The sequence below is a fragment of the Plecotus auritus genome (genome assembly GCF_963455305.1).
Source record: "Plecotus auritus genome assembly, chromosome: 8".
Taxonomy (NCBI): Eukaryota; Metazoa; Chordata; class Mammalia; order Chiroptera; family Vespertilionidae; genus Plecotus; species Plecotus auritus.
Window position 1 is genome coordinate 65,619,827 of NC_137782.1, and position 15,549 is coordinate 65,635,375.

Consider the following 15,549-nt stretch of genomic DNA (forward strand, 5'->3'; position numbering starts at 1 on the left):
GCTCCCAGGAATCATGTCTGTTACCACCATTCATTGCGCACCTGCTGTCTCCCAGGGGGGTTACATGCAGAATCGTGATCTTTGAGACACCTATGTGATGTAGATGCTATTATCGTCTCCATTATACTGGTGAAGACACTGGGATGCAGGAGGGAAGTATTTTCACCCCAGCATGGCAGTAGCAGAGCTGGGGGCGGAGCCCAGGCCTGCCAAGCCCACATCCCACCCCCCTGACTGCTTTGGACACCCATCATGGTCACTCACTGAGCACTCCTAATGTGCCAGGAATGCACTGCATGCCCCATTGTCACATTGGCCAACAGAGGAACAGAGGAGAGCGATGACCTGCCCCAGGCCACTCAGGTAGTGAGCGGCAGAGCCCACGGCCTTCGTGCCAGCCTACCAGCCTCCATTCCGCAACTTGCTAGAGACAGCTGTGCCCACTTGCCAAACCCAGAACAGGCTCCGGAAGGGCAGTTGTGACATTCCTTCTCCGTGCGTCTCCACCCCTGTGGATGTGGGCACGGCTGTCAGGATTCAGGGAAAGTGGAGGATTCTGGCGAAAGGGAGTGCTTTCTCCATGTGGTCTGGGTCCCCCAGGCTTGGGAATGCCTTTCTTTTGAGCTGGTGAAACAGAACCCCCCACCCGCAATGGCACAATGGAGCCCCCACCACAGGCCACAAAGCGGGCCCTATGAATCATGTGGCATTGCTACAAGAAATCATTCCACTGCAGGTGGTGGTGGCCTGGCCTGAGGCAGCAGTGCCCAAGAGGAGTTAGCTTCACCCAACCATGGGATCTGGAGGAATCTCCAAGGATGGGGCCGAGGGCATGTGTCCTAGATGGCGCTGACTGTTACACAGGGCTAAGAAAGGAGGCTCTGGCCATGGAGACCTGAGGGCACATCCCAACCTCTCCCCACCCTGGCTGTGTGCCCTTGGCAAATTGATTGCCCTTCTCTGAGCGTGGAGGGCCTTGTCTGTAGAATAACAAGATCAAACGAACTCATGGGCTGTTATGTGGATGAACTGGGAGAAGGCCTGGCTGGGTGGCTATGCACCCAAGCTATGGAATCAATTATCTAGGTTTACATTCTGGCTTTGCCAAATTCACTTGCCAAGCTGTTGGACTCAACCATATGAAATTGCTAATATGTGGCTGTATTCTACCAACAAAAATGGCAATTTCATATACTTCAATTAATGCTCCTGTCTCTTAAGGCAGTTTCCTTCTCTGTAAGATGTGGGTAACAGTCCTCTTACAAGTTGCTGTGAGGATGAATGAAGGCTGGGAGGCTATTGAGCTCAGCAGTTCGAGCTTGGGGTCTGGGACCAGGCAGGATTTGAACCTTGGCTGTGTGACCATGGGCAAGTTACTTAACCTCTGCGTGTCATCTGTAAAATAAGGAGAACAGTACCCACCTCAACAGTTTATTAGGAGAATGTATTCGGTTCATATGTATAAAGTACTTAGAACAGTGCCTGACGTTGTTGAATAAAACCATACGGGTAACATCTGGCATAGAGTAAATGCTCAACCAGAAAACCAAATCCAAAAGAGACTTTTCTAAACCTTTGATGCCACTGGAAATTAAGTATCCTTAAAGAAACAATATATGCTTTAAGGAACGTATAGGTGAGGAGCATGCTTCTGGGTGTCCAACAAGCCAGGGCCATTGTGTGTCCTGACAATGTCCACAGCCCGAGGCTCTGAGGCCACGGTGGCTTTGCCAGGTCCCTTTCTGGCCACAGACCCGATGCGGCACTCAGGTAACTCTAGAGGCCCTAATGAGGCTCCTGACCCCAGACTGGCCTCTGGTTATTAAGAAACCTCTGCAGGCGGCCCTCAAGCTGTGAACGGCCTTGTGGGTCCATCTGCTCATCTGACATTTATCCTTAGACCAGGGAGAAAGGCAAAGCAGAGAGGGCATGCCCAAGTCACACAGAGGGAAACTGAGGCTCTGAGAAGCTCTAAATCAGACTTTCCAGCTCTGGAACAAGCTGCAGTCCTCTACCTAACCAAAGCCACCCTCACCCTGATCTCTCCTGAACCCCCACTTTCACCCTATCTTGGGGACCTCGGCTGAACAGCTTCCCCGCTGGAGGTTCCATTTTTACAAGTGTTGGTCTCAAAGGTCTCAATTGGCCTTTTCAGCCCTAACATTCCATTATTCATAACCCTTCTCCGGGACTCCGGAGAGAAAATGAAGGTTGAACCGTTCTGCTAACTGTAAAGTGCTGTCTAAATGAGAGGGTGGTTAAGAGCAGCATTACATGGGTTTTCTGGAAAAGGCAGGATTTGCTCCTGTGGGTCTGGAACCAGGAAAGCCCAGGTCACACTCACAGGTGCTAGATGACCGTGGACAAGCCAGTTCCCCTCTGAACCAGCCTTCCTTCTCTGTAAGGGGAGAGGGGCAGCCAGAGCCACCGGCAGGGTTAGTGTGAGGAGCACGCAATGGCTGGTGCTCATTGGCGGCTCAGGGATGTCTGTGCAGAGCGACCTTTAGGCCCTGATGGATCCTCCTACCTTCCAAGGCTAAAATCTACACAGCTTGGGAACGACATGGCTGCCAGACTCAGGGCCGTTAGAAACAAGCATTTGAACTGAGGGTCTGCAAAACGCGCCAGGGGCAGTCACTGCTTATTAAGGCAATTCGGTGTCACGTTTGGAGCTCTGGGCCGGACTCTCTGGGTTCCCGTGCCTATTGCTGTGTGATCCACTGGGCCTTAGTCTCCCATCTGCGTATCGGGATCTTCCTAGATCCTGCCTCCTAGAGATGTCATGAGGACTGCGCTGATCCATTCTTATGTGTGTGTGTGTGTGTGTTTAATAAGTATGTTTTTATTGATTTTGGAGAGGAAGGGAGAGGGAGAGAGGGATAGAAACCTCAATGATGAGAGAGAATCATTGGTCAGCTGCCTCCTGCATGCCCCCTACTGGGGATCAAGCCCAGGCATGTTCCCTGACCAGGAATCGAACCAGTGACCTCCTGGTTCATGGGTCGACGCTCAACCACTGAGCCACGCCAGCCGGGCTGACCCATGCTTTTTGACAACGGTGAAATTGCACTTTTATATAAGTTCACACAGTACACAGAATATACACATTCACTCATTCACACATGCCAACACCCATGTGCACATCCACCCACACTTGCACACACATGTGCATGCACACTCACCACTTGCACACACATTCACATGTATATGAGAACTCTAACACATTTTCAAAATAATAATTCAACTTAACACTTGCAATGCACTCCGATATTTTCTAAAAAGGAGGTTGGCAAACTATAGCCCATGGGCCAAATCTGCGCTCAGCTTGTTTTCTGTATGGCCTGTAAGCTAAGAATGGCTTCATATTTTTAGAGCATCGTAAAAACCCCACCACCACAACAAAGAAGAGAATGTGGCAGATCACACATGGCTGCAAAGCTGACAATATTAAGTATCTGGCCCTTTACAAACATATTTGCCGACTCCGCGTATTTTATTTTATTCTATTCTGTTCCACTCCATTTCATTAAAAATGCTGGCTGTGCTTTGCTAAATGTATTTGCCTGACCTGCTGTTGGGTTGCCAACCTCAGTTTGAAAAACTTTTAATTAATGTGAGCTTCAGGTTTTTTTTTCACTAGATGGAAGGACAAAAAGATGGATGAATAAACAGTGGACTGAGAGGCCAGAAAAGGGAGGGGAACAAGATGAATAGGGTCGCCTTACCCATGTGACACCTAAGGCAAGCCAAGTGCCATCGTGGAGTCTCGGGTTCCTCAGCTGAGAGTGGGACCACCACGGACCTGCCTCCCAAGGCTGGGTGAGGAGCAGCGGGATCCTTCTATGTCATTCCTTCCGAGGGACCCGTTCTTAGCATCTCAAGGAGATGCTGGGCCCTCTGACAGCAGAGACAGTAGAGCGCATCTCTGCTGTCCTTGTCAACACCTAGTCCAGGGCCTGGCCCAGAGGAAGGGCTCAATAAATATTTCTTTGTGACTATGGTGACAGGCGAGTGGCATCCGAGGCCGTCCATGAGTGACTCTGGCCCTGTCTGCAATCTGACCTTCACTTCCTCTGGCCACAGTTCCTTGGACCCTTTCCACCTAGACACAACCTTCTCTCCTCCTGCCAGGGTCCCCAGCCCCTACCCTGCTGCCACGCCTGCCTGACAAAGTCCTAAATCTGCCCCTCTGACGAGGCTCCTCTCAGATGCCTCTGCCGGGCAATCCTGGGCAAGTCACCAACAGGGTTCACTTCTGTTTCTAGGCACAGGCTTTGGAGCCTCCAAAGCTCTGCATCCCGGCTCGGCTGTTGGAAGTTCCTGGACAGGTCACTGTCCCTTTCTGAGCCGCAGCTCCCTGTCCGAGAGATGGCAGAGCCATGGTGAGGATCCACGGCCCACACGCACAGCTCCGCAAGGGGCCAGCCTCACTAAGTGGCCTCAGGGCCTCCTTTTTGAGTCTGGGTGGAGGTTGGGGGGCTCCCATCCACTGGAGAGGGAAGTGGGTTCCCCTGGGGGATGAGAGCCATGTGAGGTGAAAACAGCATCTCATTTGAGCCCCAAGTTTGGCTTCAAAACTGGCTTCAGAGGAGGAGGGTGGGTGAGCAGGGCTTGGTTTATTGAGCACCTACTCTGCGCCAAGTATCCTGCTTCCCTTTTCTCAGCCAGCCCCTGTTTTATGAGGAAAACCATGATCCGGAGGGGCAGAAGGATTCGCCCAAGATAGCATTCTACTGACCCACAGTGCCATTCCCCGAGGGCTCCCCCTGCAGGCATCACCCCTCACTCTGCCCTTCAGGAGTCCTGCTTCCCCTCCAGCTCTGCCCCTGACGTGCATCTTCACCCGTTTTCACCTTGACACTAGTGTTTAGGGGCTGCACCTTGTTCTGTGCCTAGTCGTGGCCCTGAACTGCAGACGAGAAATCGGGTCCTCCCCCATCACACCTTGGGCACCTGCGTGCCGGGTCTCAGCTTCTCTGTCTGTGCACAGGGCAGTGCTGCCTGCCGGCTGCCCACAGGGCTTTCCTGTTTACAGAGAATTGTTATATTCAGTCCACCTAACAAGCCTTTGGAGTGGGCGCTGGCACAGTCCTTTTACAAACAAAGGAAAAGAGGATCAGAGGGGCCGAGACAAAGGTGAGTTCAACCCAGTGAGTCTCACCTCGACCCAGTCCCGGGGGTATTCCACCCTGCTATAAAGTGGGAGGGGAAGTGGCTGAGTTCACCCTGCTGTATGCCTTTGGGCACCTCCCTCTGGGACTGTGGTGGACCTTCCAACGTCCCACGAGGTAGGTACAATTGTTCCCATTTCACAGATGTGAAGCCCTGGGTCAGAGAAGGCACGTGGCCTGTCCACATTAGGGCAGAAGAAGCCTTAGGATTTGAACCCAGAGCTGTCAGAATTCCAGAGCTCCTCCCTCTGTCCCTTACTGCCTCAGGTCTAGAAGGATGGAAAAGCACCATAAGAATGTGGGGGACTCTTGCCTCCACTGAGCCTCCTTGCCCCCCAGCGTCCTTGGACGGCAGGGAAAGTCAGTCATAGCCTGTCTTCTCCTCATTGCCTAATGAATCTGTGTCAGGGTGGGGGGTGCAGACCAGAGCCCCCGCACTTTGTCCAAGTGTCCCATTGCCAGGACACCCCAGCGTGTTTTAAGAGAAATATCCCCATCTGGTTGTGATTCATTTATATTTAATTAATCAAAATGTTGTTTTGTAATAGACACGAGATCCAAAAACCTTTCTCAAGCCTTTTCTTTCATTCTTTCTTGTCTTAGAAACAGAAAAATTAAGTTTAATCAAGAAACAGTGACGCTGGAGCCCGAGGAAGCCCAGGTCTGTGGGAGCCAGGCCCCGGGAGTGATGGGTAAGACTGGGCGGCTGCTGGTCAGAGTCATTCCTCCTGTTCTCGCAGAGTAGGCTGAAGGCTGGGGCCAAGGACTGGGCATGGAGGGGAGGCCGGGGCGGGTCAGAGGAGAGGCATGCCTCCACACTGGCAGCTCCTCAAGGGCAGGTCCCAGGTCCTTTCACCTTGGCATCCTCGAGGTTCCCAACACAGAGCCTTGCACAGACACTGCCCTGTAACATTTGCTGAATGAACACCCAAATGAATGGATGGATGGATGTATGGATGGATGGATGGATGGATGAATGGATGGATGGATGGATGGATGAAGCACTGCCAATACCCAGGTGCCTTCAGGACACATTCTCCTGACAAAGTTAGACCAGAATGTCAAAGCTAGTAAGACCCTCAGAAATCATATGGAATTTTGATTTGGAATTTTCCAAACAGCTGCCTTATGAAAAAATGGACTCTGAGGTGTAATTAGTTTGGGAAAGGTCCTACTCTCCATCCTCACCTCTTCACCATGAATGCTCTGGTAAGTCCTGCAGTCAATAAGTCTACTAAACCCAGCATTTCCCAAACCTATTTGGCCAGGGATCCTATGACTACGCTGCAGAATATGTTATAGGAAGAGTTTTCCTCCACACCCCTCCAACACCCACCCACTCCAGTACCAATGGGGAAGCCAAGGCTGTGGGTGGGAAGAGGGGATAATCCACTTACTCAAAGTCACCCCATACAAAGGTGTCAGGAGTGGGACTGAAACCCAAAGCTGTCTCTATTGCACCTGGCTGATGAACGGAGCCACAGCCTTTCTCTGAAGATGCTGGGCTGGGTGGACATGTATGTGTCCAAATGCAACAGATCAACTACCATGGGGAGGGGTGCCGAAAGCCCCCTCACCAAACCGGGGCAGCCATGCTTGACCTCCTCACTGAGCAACTGGGAATGGAATTTTTCTTCTTTCTTGTGTGTGTGTGTGTGTGTGTGTGTGTGTGTCTTTTTAGAACGTAGAAACAAACATCTTTTAAAACAGCTCCTCTTCAGATGGGGAAACCGAAGCTCTGAGAAGGAAAGACCAACTTAGCTCAGGAGACACCTGTATCCTGTCAGAGGCATGGGGATTCCAGCCTGCTTTGCTACTCACCTGCTGTGCAACCTCAGACAACCAGTTCCCCACCCTGAGACTCTGTTTCCTCATGCAGATAATAAGCACCCCTGCTTGGCAGTTGTGAGTAGCCAAGAACACCATGGACAGGAAATAAGAATGACTAATACTTACAAGTGCCCACTAGTAGTGTGAGCACTCGGCTACTCACTTGACATACCCATTAACCCATTCAGTCTTATTCACACTTCAGATGATTATTCCTATTTTATAGAGGAGTCAGTGAGGAGAACGTTTTTTTGGTCTTTTCTAGAACGGATAAAATGTCTAGAGATCCTCTAAAAGATCCCCAGAAGGGTAAACTAAGGCTCGTAGAGGCAAAGTGACTTCCCCAAGGTCACTCAGCTAGTAACTGAGGAAGAGAGGGTTTGAGCCCAGGCAGGCTGATTCCAGAGCCTATGCACTTAACCACTATATCAGGGCCATTCACCGAGGAGTGTCCCTCTCCCTCTCTCCCCCCGCTTACTGAAAGCCCACCCACCTCTCTATTCCCTGGGTCCTTCTATCCCTTCGCACCAGGGCTTAGAGCCCTTGGGCCACATTTTCCCTGCCCCACCCAATCCTCCCTCCCAGTTCTCCCACGGCCCCTTTCTGCTTCCTGCTCCACTCCAGGAGGGATTGTGCCCACGTGTAGGGCTGTTCACTCAAATGGACTAGCAGTCCCCAGAGGGCAGACTCTGGTTCCCATTCCCTTGCAGCCTTGCTCAGCCCTGACAGCACACCTGGAAAGAAAGAAGCCACCAGTCTTCCATTCACCTGCTGGACAACTTGCATAGTCACTTAACCTGTCTGAAACTTGGCATCCAGCTATGTCGTGAGGATGTAGTGGGGATTCCCTTTGTATGTGAAAACCCCTTGGCACAGTAGCGGGCATTCGACTGTCGATTCTCAGATTGACACCCAGAGGTTCAAGGGTTGCCCAGCTTAGGTGGAAACTTGCTCGCTCTCCTCCGCCCATGGGCTCTGCCAGCTCCAGTTCTGTGGGGACAGCCTCAAACCCCCCTCCTGAGAATGCTCTGACTCTCCCAGCAAGGGGCAGTGGCGTAGGACCTTGTGGTATTGTGCCCCCGGTTATGATCTGAACCTTGGGCCATCTTCCTCGTGGCCCCAGGAGGTCAAAATGAAAAAAACGGAGGCTCTTGGAGGGGCTGGACTTCTTCCAGGTCATTCCCAGAAGAAACAGACCCAAACACAGGTCTCAGGTCTCCCTGAGCTCCTGCAGCTCATGCCCTCACCCCAAGGGGGGGGCACCGAAGATCACTGACTTCTCGGGAGTGACACCGTCAGTCAGGTAGGTGACGGGATTGGGCAGCCCACAGCGCTTTGTGTCACCTCCTGGCCTGTCACGGATGTTTAGGATGCCTTCCAGGCCACCAGCTCAGTCCCCTAGTCCCAGAGCCCTGCAGCCTTGCACTTGAGGCTTCCTGTCTGTGCACAGAGCCACCCTCCTTCCTCCTGGCACCGATGCTACTCTAGGGAGTGGGGGCACTGAGCCCTGCCCGTCCCTTCCTCTCCTCCCAGAGCCTCCTGGGTCCAGCTGGCGAAGCGGGTGCCATGGGCCTCAGTCTCCCCATCTGTAAAGTGGGACTGACACCTACCTGGAGGAGTCAATAGCCCAGGGCACCGGGCAGATGCCCCAATGGCCATCCCCATCGGTCCTGCTGTGCCTGCCTGGCCACCCCGCCCGGCTGCCCCTCGTACCTTGCTTTCTCCTTCTGTTCAGCGGGAGCATGTCCGCGGCGTGGGCGACGAGCAGCAACAGGCAGAGTGGCACCCGCATCTGGGCAGCCTGGTCCGGGCGGGTGTGCGGGTCTCCTGGCACCCAGGTGGCGCCAGCGGGGACTCCGGGGAGGCCTAATTGCTGGCGGCAACCCGACGGCGGGGCGGCGCAGCGGGCGCGGAGGTTGCTCCGGGCTCTCCGGACCCGCCGTCCGCCAAAGGACCCGCCACAGGGTCGAGTGAGGGCGTCTGCGGAGCAGGGACACTGCCCGGGCGGGGAGGAGCCGGCCGGCGGGGCGGCGCGTTAACCCACTCTGGGCGGTGCGCGAGGTCGGAGGTGGGGCCGAGGGGGTCGCCAGGCCAGGGACCAAGTGGCCGGACTGTCCCGCCTTCCCCGGGGTCTGGCATCGTTTCCGCCCCCTACAGTGTCCTACTCACGTATGTACTGTCAGGCAGACGCAGGCAGACACACACACACACACACACACACACACACACACACACACACACACACACACACACACACACACCTGCCTCTGATTTTCTGTTTCTTTCTCCTGCGTCTTCCTCTGTCCTTCTCTTTCTGTCTCTGTGGTCCTCCTCTGCTGTCTCTTCCCCGGACACCCACTGCATCTTCTTAATTTCTCGCTGGCCCATCTTCTCCTTCGCACTGGGTTCCTGTCTCTGGGTCCCCACCTGGCTGGCCCTCTGGCCCTGCCTTTTCTCTCTTTCTTGGCGCCCACCTCTCTGCTCTCCAACTACAGGGTGGGGTGTATGCCTTACACCCTGCTGCCTGCCTCTGTTTCCCTCTGCTCTGTTTCTTACAAGAGTCCTAAGTCCTTTCTGGCCACTGACCCTGAATTTTTCCTGCACCGCCTGGCGGAAGCCCCTAATCTTTGACTCAAACTAACCAGCACCTCATAAATTCTGTAGTGAAGGGGCAGGGGACCTGGACTGTTTCTCCAACCTTATCTGTGGGCTGGGAGCAGCCGGTTTGAATTTTAACCCTTTCAGGGCCAAATCCCTTCTCCCACCCAAACAAACAGCACACTTTTGTCCCCTGTTGCCTTACACACTAAAAACAATAACAATAATAATGCTAACTATCATTTTTGAGGTGGTTGTGCTAAGGACTTTACACATAATATAATCTTCAAAACAAACCAGAGAGGCTCTATTCTGATTAGCTCCATTTTACAGGGGAGGAAAGGGAAGTTCAGAGAGGCCTAGTGAGTTGTCTAAAGCCACACAGCAGGTGAGTCGGCTGTCTGGGCTCAGTGCCTGTCTTCTTAGCAACTACTTGGGACACAGAGGAACTTACTTTGACATGTTCTTGCTGAACAATTGTCCTTCCTTTTTCTTATGTATGTGGTTTGATCTGAAAGAAAAGGAAGGTAAATGCTGATGTTCTTGCTGAACAATTGTCCTTCCTTTTTCTTATGTATGTGGTTTGATCTGAAAGAAAAGGAAGGTAAATGCTGATGTCTCCTCTGTAGCCCCCTTTTCCCATCCTTAGGGGGTCCCCCAGGGCAGTGAGGGCATTTGAAGACATGTCAGGGGGAGGGAAACACACATCTGGGGATTCCATGAACACTGGCAGACAACATTCTAAGGATCTTGGTGGACTGTCAAAGTCATTCCACCCAAATGGCTCCATTTCACAGGTGAGGCCACTGAGGCCTCTGTACTGGGGGTGCCTATCCTAAGTAGCTCAGTGATTCTAGAACAGAGCTGGGACGTGCAACCAGGTGTCCCAGCAGGGTCCCATCCACCATACCCTTCAAGGCCCTCATGTTCTGACTTTTCTGATCTCAGTTTCCCCCACTACCCCCAACCCTCACCCCTGTAATCCTAGGGCCGTGGTCAGCAAACTGCGGCTCGCGAGTCACATGGGCTCTTTGGCCCCTTGAGTGTGGCTCTTCCACAAAATACCATGGCCTGGGCTAGTCTATTTTGAAGAAGTGGCGTTAGAAGAAGTTTAAGTTTAAAAAATTTGGCTCTCAAAAGAAATTTCAATCGTTGTACTGTTGATATTTGGCTCTGTTGACTAATGAGTTTGCTGAGCACTGTCCTAGAGAACTCAACTCCTGTAGTATTTCACAGACATCTCCAGGCCTCTCATACCTCTGAGCCTTTCATGTGTGGCCTCTCCATGGAATGCTGGTCTGCATCCCATCCCCCTGCTCCACTGACTCATTCAGGACCCAGCCCTGGATATGCCCTAATCCAGGAAGCCTTCCCTGATTCTCAGTTCAGGCTCAGTGCCTCTTTATCACAGCTTTGATCACACCAGGTGTGACCCCATCCTCTAAATTCTCAACTCTTTCAGATCAGAGATGAGGTCATATCTGGGTTTCTGGAGCCCAACACATGCCAGACATAGGGGCTTGGCATGTTTGTAGAATGAATGAATGAGTTCTTCAGATGCAGAAGTCTCCCAGCTTATATATGAAATTCAGGTACCTGGAGAAATGAAGTGCCTCTAGAAGATCAAGCGTTAGAAAGTTGGAAAGTCAGTTTCTACCCAACCACTCCCTGTCCTGAAGTCTCCAAAGTCTGGAACAGGACAGCGCCCAGGTAAGCAGAGGTAGGCAGGAGCAATGTGCACAGGAGTCACACACCCCCAGTGTGACTGCAGGCTACAGCCTCTTACCCTTCACCTCCCGTTCCCTTTGCTCAAGCTATTCAGTCCTCCTCCTGTTTCTCAAACTCTGTCTGTCATGTGTCCTTAGAAGGGCTTTTGCTGTCCCCGCTGTCTTGAAAAGTCTTCTTCAGATACCCTCAGGGCCTGTGTTAGCTCAAGGCTACCTTCTCAGAGGGCTCTCTGACCACTCCAGATAAAATAGAACAGCCGTTACGTGTCCCCCTGGATAGAAACATCAATGATGAGAGAGAATCATTGATCGGCTGCCTCTCTACACACCCACTACTGGGGATCGACTGCAGAAATCTTCTATTTTATCCTGTGCCAACACACAAAGTGCTTAAATATTTGTGGAATGAATAAATGAGTGAATAAATGAGCATTCACTCATTCCTCAATTCTTTGTGGCACCTCAAGTCCCTCCTGCTCTCATGGGCTCAGTTTCTCCACGTGTTCAATAGCTCAGCTGAGGTTCTGTGTTCCCTCAGAGCTCTTTCAGACTTTTCAGAATTTGATATTTCTAGGATTCGAATACCCCAAACTCAGGGCCCCATGTCACCCTGAGATACTCAGAGGATCTTGGGTTCTCTAGCTTTTAGGGGGCCGTCTGAGAATCCCAGTTTGTTCTGATCCTCCTCCTGAAAGTAGGCACCAAGGAAGGACATTGAGGCCAGTGGTACTAATGACATCCCCAGGGGGTGTGCACAGACCAGAGGCATCAGTTAAGGAACCATTGGAAACTGTTATAAATAGATGAAAATGGGTATAATGGCTGAAACACATTATGGTCACAGTTTATGTTCCTGACCCGCAAATCCTTCTCAGTGGGATAGCGGGGACTTAGGTCCCTTGCAGCGGATACTCTGAGTTCTTCAGTACATGGAGTAAAGCTCACTGTGGCTCTGGCTGGTTTGGCTCAGTGGATATAGCGTCAGCCTACAGACTGAAGGGTCCCTGGTTCAATTCTGGTCAAGGAAACATGCCCAAGTTGTGGGCTTGATCCCCAGTAGGGGCATGCATTGATGTTTCTATCTCTCTTTCCCTCTCCCTTCCTCTCTGAAATTAAAAAAAAAAAGCTTGCCCTGACCGGTTTGGCTCAGCGGATAGAGCGTCAGCCTGTGGACTAAAAGGTCCCAGGTTCAATTCTGGTCAAGGGCATGTACCTTGGTTGCAGGCATATCCCCACTGGGGAGTGTGCAGGAGGCGGCTGATCGATGTTTCTCTCTCATCGATGTTTCTAGCTCTCTATCCCTCTCCCTTCCTCTCTGTAAAAAATCAATAAAATATATTTTAAAAAAATGTTCACTGTGGATGGGGCAGGGCATGGAGGACCACCTACATATAGAAGGGGCAAAACATATTCCCCCACATGCCATTGGTTAGAACGCAGACACATGGCTCACCTATCTAAAAGGGCTGCTGAGAAATACCGTCTAGCCATGTGCTCCAGAGGAAAACCAAAGAGTTTGGTGAACATCTGGCCAGTCTGCCACATTGGGCCACTCTTGCAGTAGCTCCAGTGAGGCGGTAGCTCCTACCTGTGTTGGCTCTAACACCTACAAGCTCTTCTTTCTAGCAGCTCTTTCTAAGGGCTCAGAGAACACAAAATCTCAGCTGAGGACTTACATTTTTTTCTAGGTGAAGCCCAAACTCCTCAGAGTTGCAAGTGTTGCAAGATGATCCCTGCTAGAGTGACCAACTGTCCTGGTTTGCCAGGGGTTGAAGAGTTTTCTGGGATGCAATGTTTTCTGAATATATATTTTTATTGATTTCAGGGAGGAAGGGAGAGATAGAAACATCAATGATAAGAGTGAATCATTGATCGGTTGCCTCCTGTACGCCCTCTACTGAAGATCAAACCCCAACTGGGGCTTGTGCCCTGACCAGGAATTGAACCAGTGACCATCTGGTGCATAGGTCAAAGCTCAACCACTGAGCCACACCAGCCAGGCTGGGATGCAATTTTTATGTCATGTATAACTTAGTGTAACCAACGCTACATTAAAATACCTAACTGAATCATCACAAGACTCCCTTATACTTCCCCGTTATGATTTCACCCACACCTTCTCCTCCACCCTAACCCCTGCAAGCACCAATCTGTTCTCCATCTCCATAATTATGTTTTACACAAACGTTATATAATGGAATCATGCAGTATGTATACTTTTGAAATTATCTTTCTTTACTCAGCACAATTTCCTTGAGATTCGTCCAAGTTGTTGTATGTATTAACAGTTGCTTTCCACTGCTGAGTAATATTCCATGGTATGGATGTACAATAATTTGTTTAGTCATTCATCCATTGAAAGACATTTGGATACCTTCTAGCTTTGAGCCATTAAAAATAAAGCTACTATGGACATTTGTGTACAGATTTCTATATATCCTGGTTGGCAAAGTGTCTGTGCATGTCTTTTGCACATTCTCAATTGGATATTTTTGTCTTACTGTTGCATTTTAAGAGTTGTTTATTTTATACAGAAGTCTTTAATTGCATATGTTATTTTCTAATATTGTCTCCTAGTCCATACTTTGTCCTTTCAGCCTCTTATCAGCATCTTTCACAGAGCAAATGTTTTTAATTTTGATGATGTCCACTTTATACATTTTCCCCCATTTATGGATAATGTTTTGGGTGTTAAGTTTGAGAACATTTGCCTAGAACTAAGTCTCAAAGATTTTCTCTTATTTTTTTTCTGGAAGTAATATAGCTTTATATTCAAGTCCATAATCCATTTTTGTATTAATTTTATATAAAGGCTCAGGTTTAGGTCAAGGTTTGTTTATTGCTTATTAATGTCCTGTGATTTGTTGAACAAGCTGTCCTACCTCTATAGAACAGCTTTTGCTCTTTTGTCAAATATTAATTGGTCATATTTTTGTGCATCTATTTCTGAGTTATCTATTCTCCATAGACTATGTGTTGTTCTGTCTGCTAATACCACATGGTCTTAATTACTGTAGCTTTATAATCAATCTTGAAATTGGGTAGACTGATTCTACCCATTTTATTTTTTTTCAAAATTGTTTTAGCTATTCTAGTTTCTTTGCCTTTTAATATAAATTTATAATAATTTTGTCTATATCTAAACAAATCATTCTGGGAATTTAATCAGAATTACATTAAATGTGTATATCAATTTTGGGGAAAATTACGCATTAACTATAGGATGTCCTAAAAAATATATACGCATACTTAGAATAATTATAAAGACAGTGCTTATTAAAATACATTTCATTTTCAAAATAGAGCTACCAGCTGTTAAAGTGTGTATACATTTTTTGGGTGTACCCTGTATATTGAGAGCTTCCAATCCATGAACATGGTATGCCTCTCTATTTATTTAGATCTTCTTTGATTTTTTTAAAATCAGTGTTTTGTTATTTTCAGCATATAAGTCCTGTATATGTCTTATTAGATTTACACCTAGTATTATTTTCTTAGGCAATTGTAAATGGTATTGTATTTTTAATTTTGCTGCCCATATGTTTATTCCTAGTATGTAGGAATATAACTAATTTTATGTATTAATCTTATATCCTGCCACCTTGCTGAATCCACTTATTCGTTCAAGGAGTATTTTTATAGATTTCTAGGGTTTTTCAACATAGCCAATCATATGTCTGAAGATAGGGACAGTTTTATTTTTTTCTTCTGATTTATGTGTGTTTTGTTTCCTTTTCCTGCCCTATTACATTGGTTAGAACTTCCCGCACTATGCTGGATAAGAATGATGAAAGCAGATATCCTTACCTTGTTCTCAGTCTTAGTGGGAAAGCATCCATTCTTTTGTCATTAAGTAGAATGTTAACTGAAGGTGTTTTGCCCTTGATCAAGTGGAAGAAGTTCCTCTCTATTGTGATTTTTCTGAGGTTTTTTTTTTTTTAAATCATGAACAAGTGTTGAGTTTTGTCATATCTCCCCCCCCACACACACACATACCTTACATCTATTGATATAATCATGCAATTTTTCTTCTTTAGCCTATTGATATAATGCATTCCATTGATTGATTTTCAAATATTGAGCTAGAGTTCCCTCCATGGAATAAGCGCCATTTTTGCCATGGTGTAGAATTCCTTTTGTATATTGTGAATTTTACTTGCTAATATTTTGTTAAGTATTTTGCATCTAAATTCATGAAATATATTGGGCTCCCTATGTTTTTT

At 48.9% G+C, this 15,549-nt stretch overlaps 1 protein-coding gene across 1 annotated transcript in view; it reads right to left on the reverse strand.

Moving 5' to 3' along the window:
- The window catches only part of RSPO4 (R-spondin 4), a gene marked incomplete at its 5' end in the record, with an annotated part of 30,090 nt that extends 21,297 nt beyond the window's left edge, over window positions 1-8,793 (reverse strand). Inside the window, one exon of the mRNA XM_080685725.1 lies at window positions 8,715-8,793. Coding sequence (XP_080541851.1) covers window positions 8,715-8,793 — 79 coding nt within the window. The remainder of the gene's footprint in view (window positions 1-8,714) is intronic.
- Window positions 8,794-15,549: the final 6,756 nt, after the last annotated feature.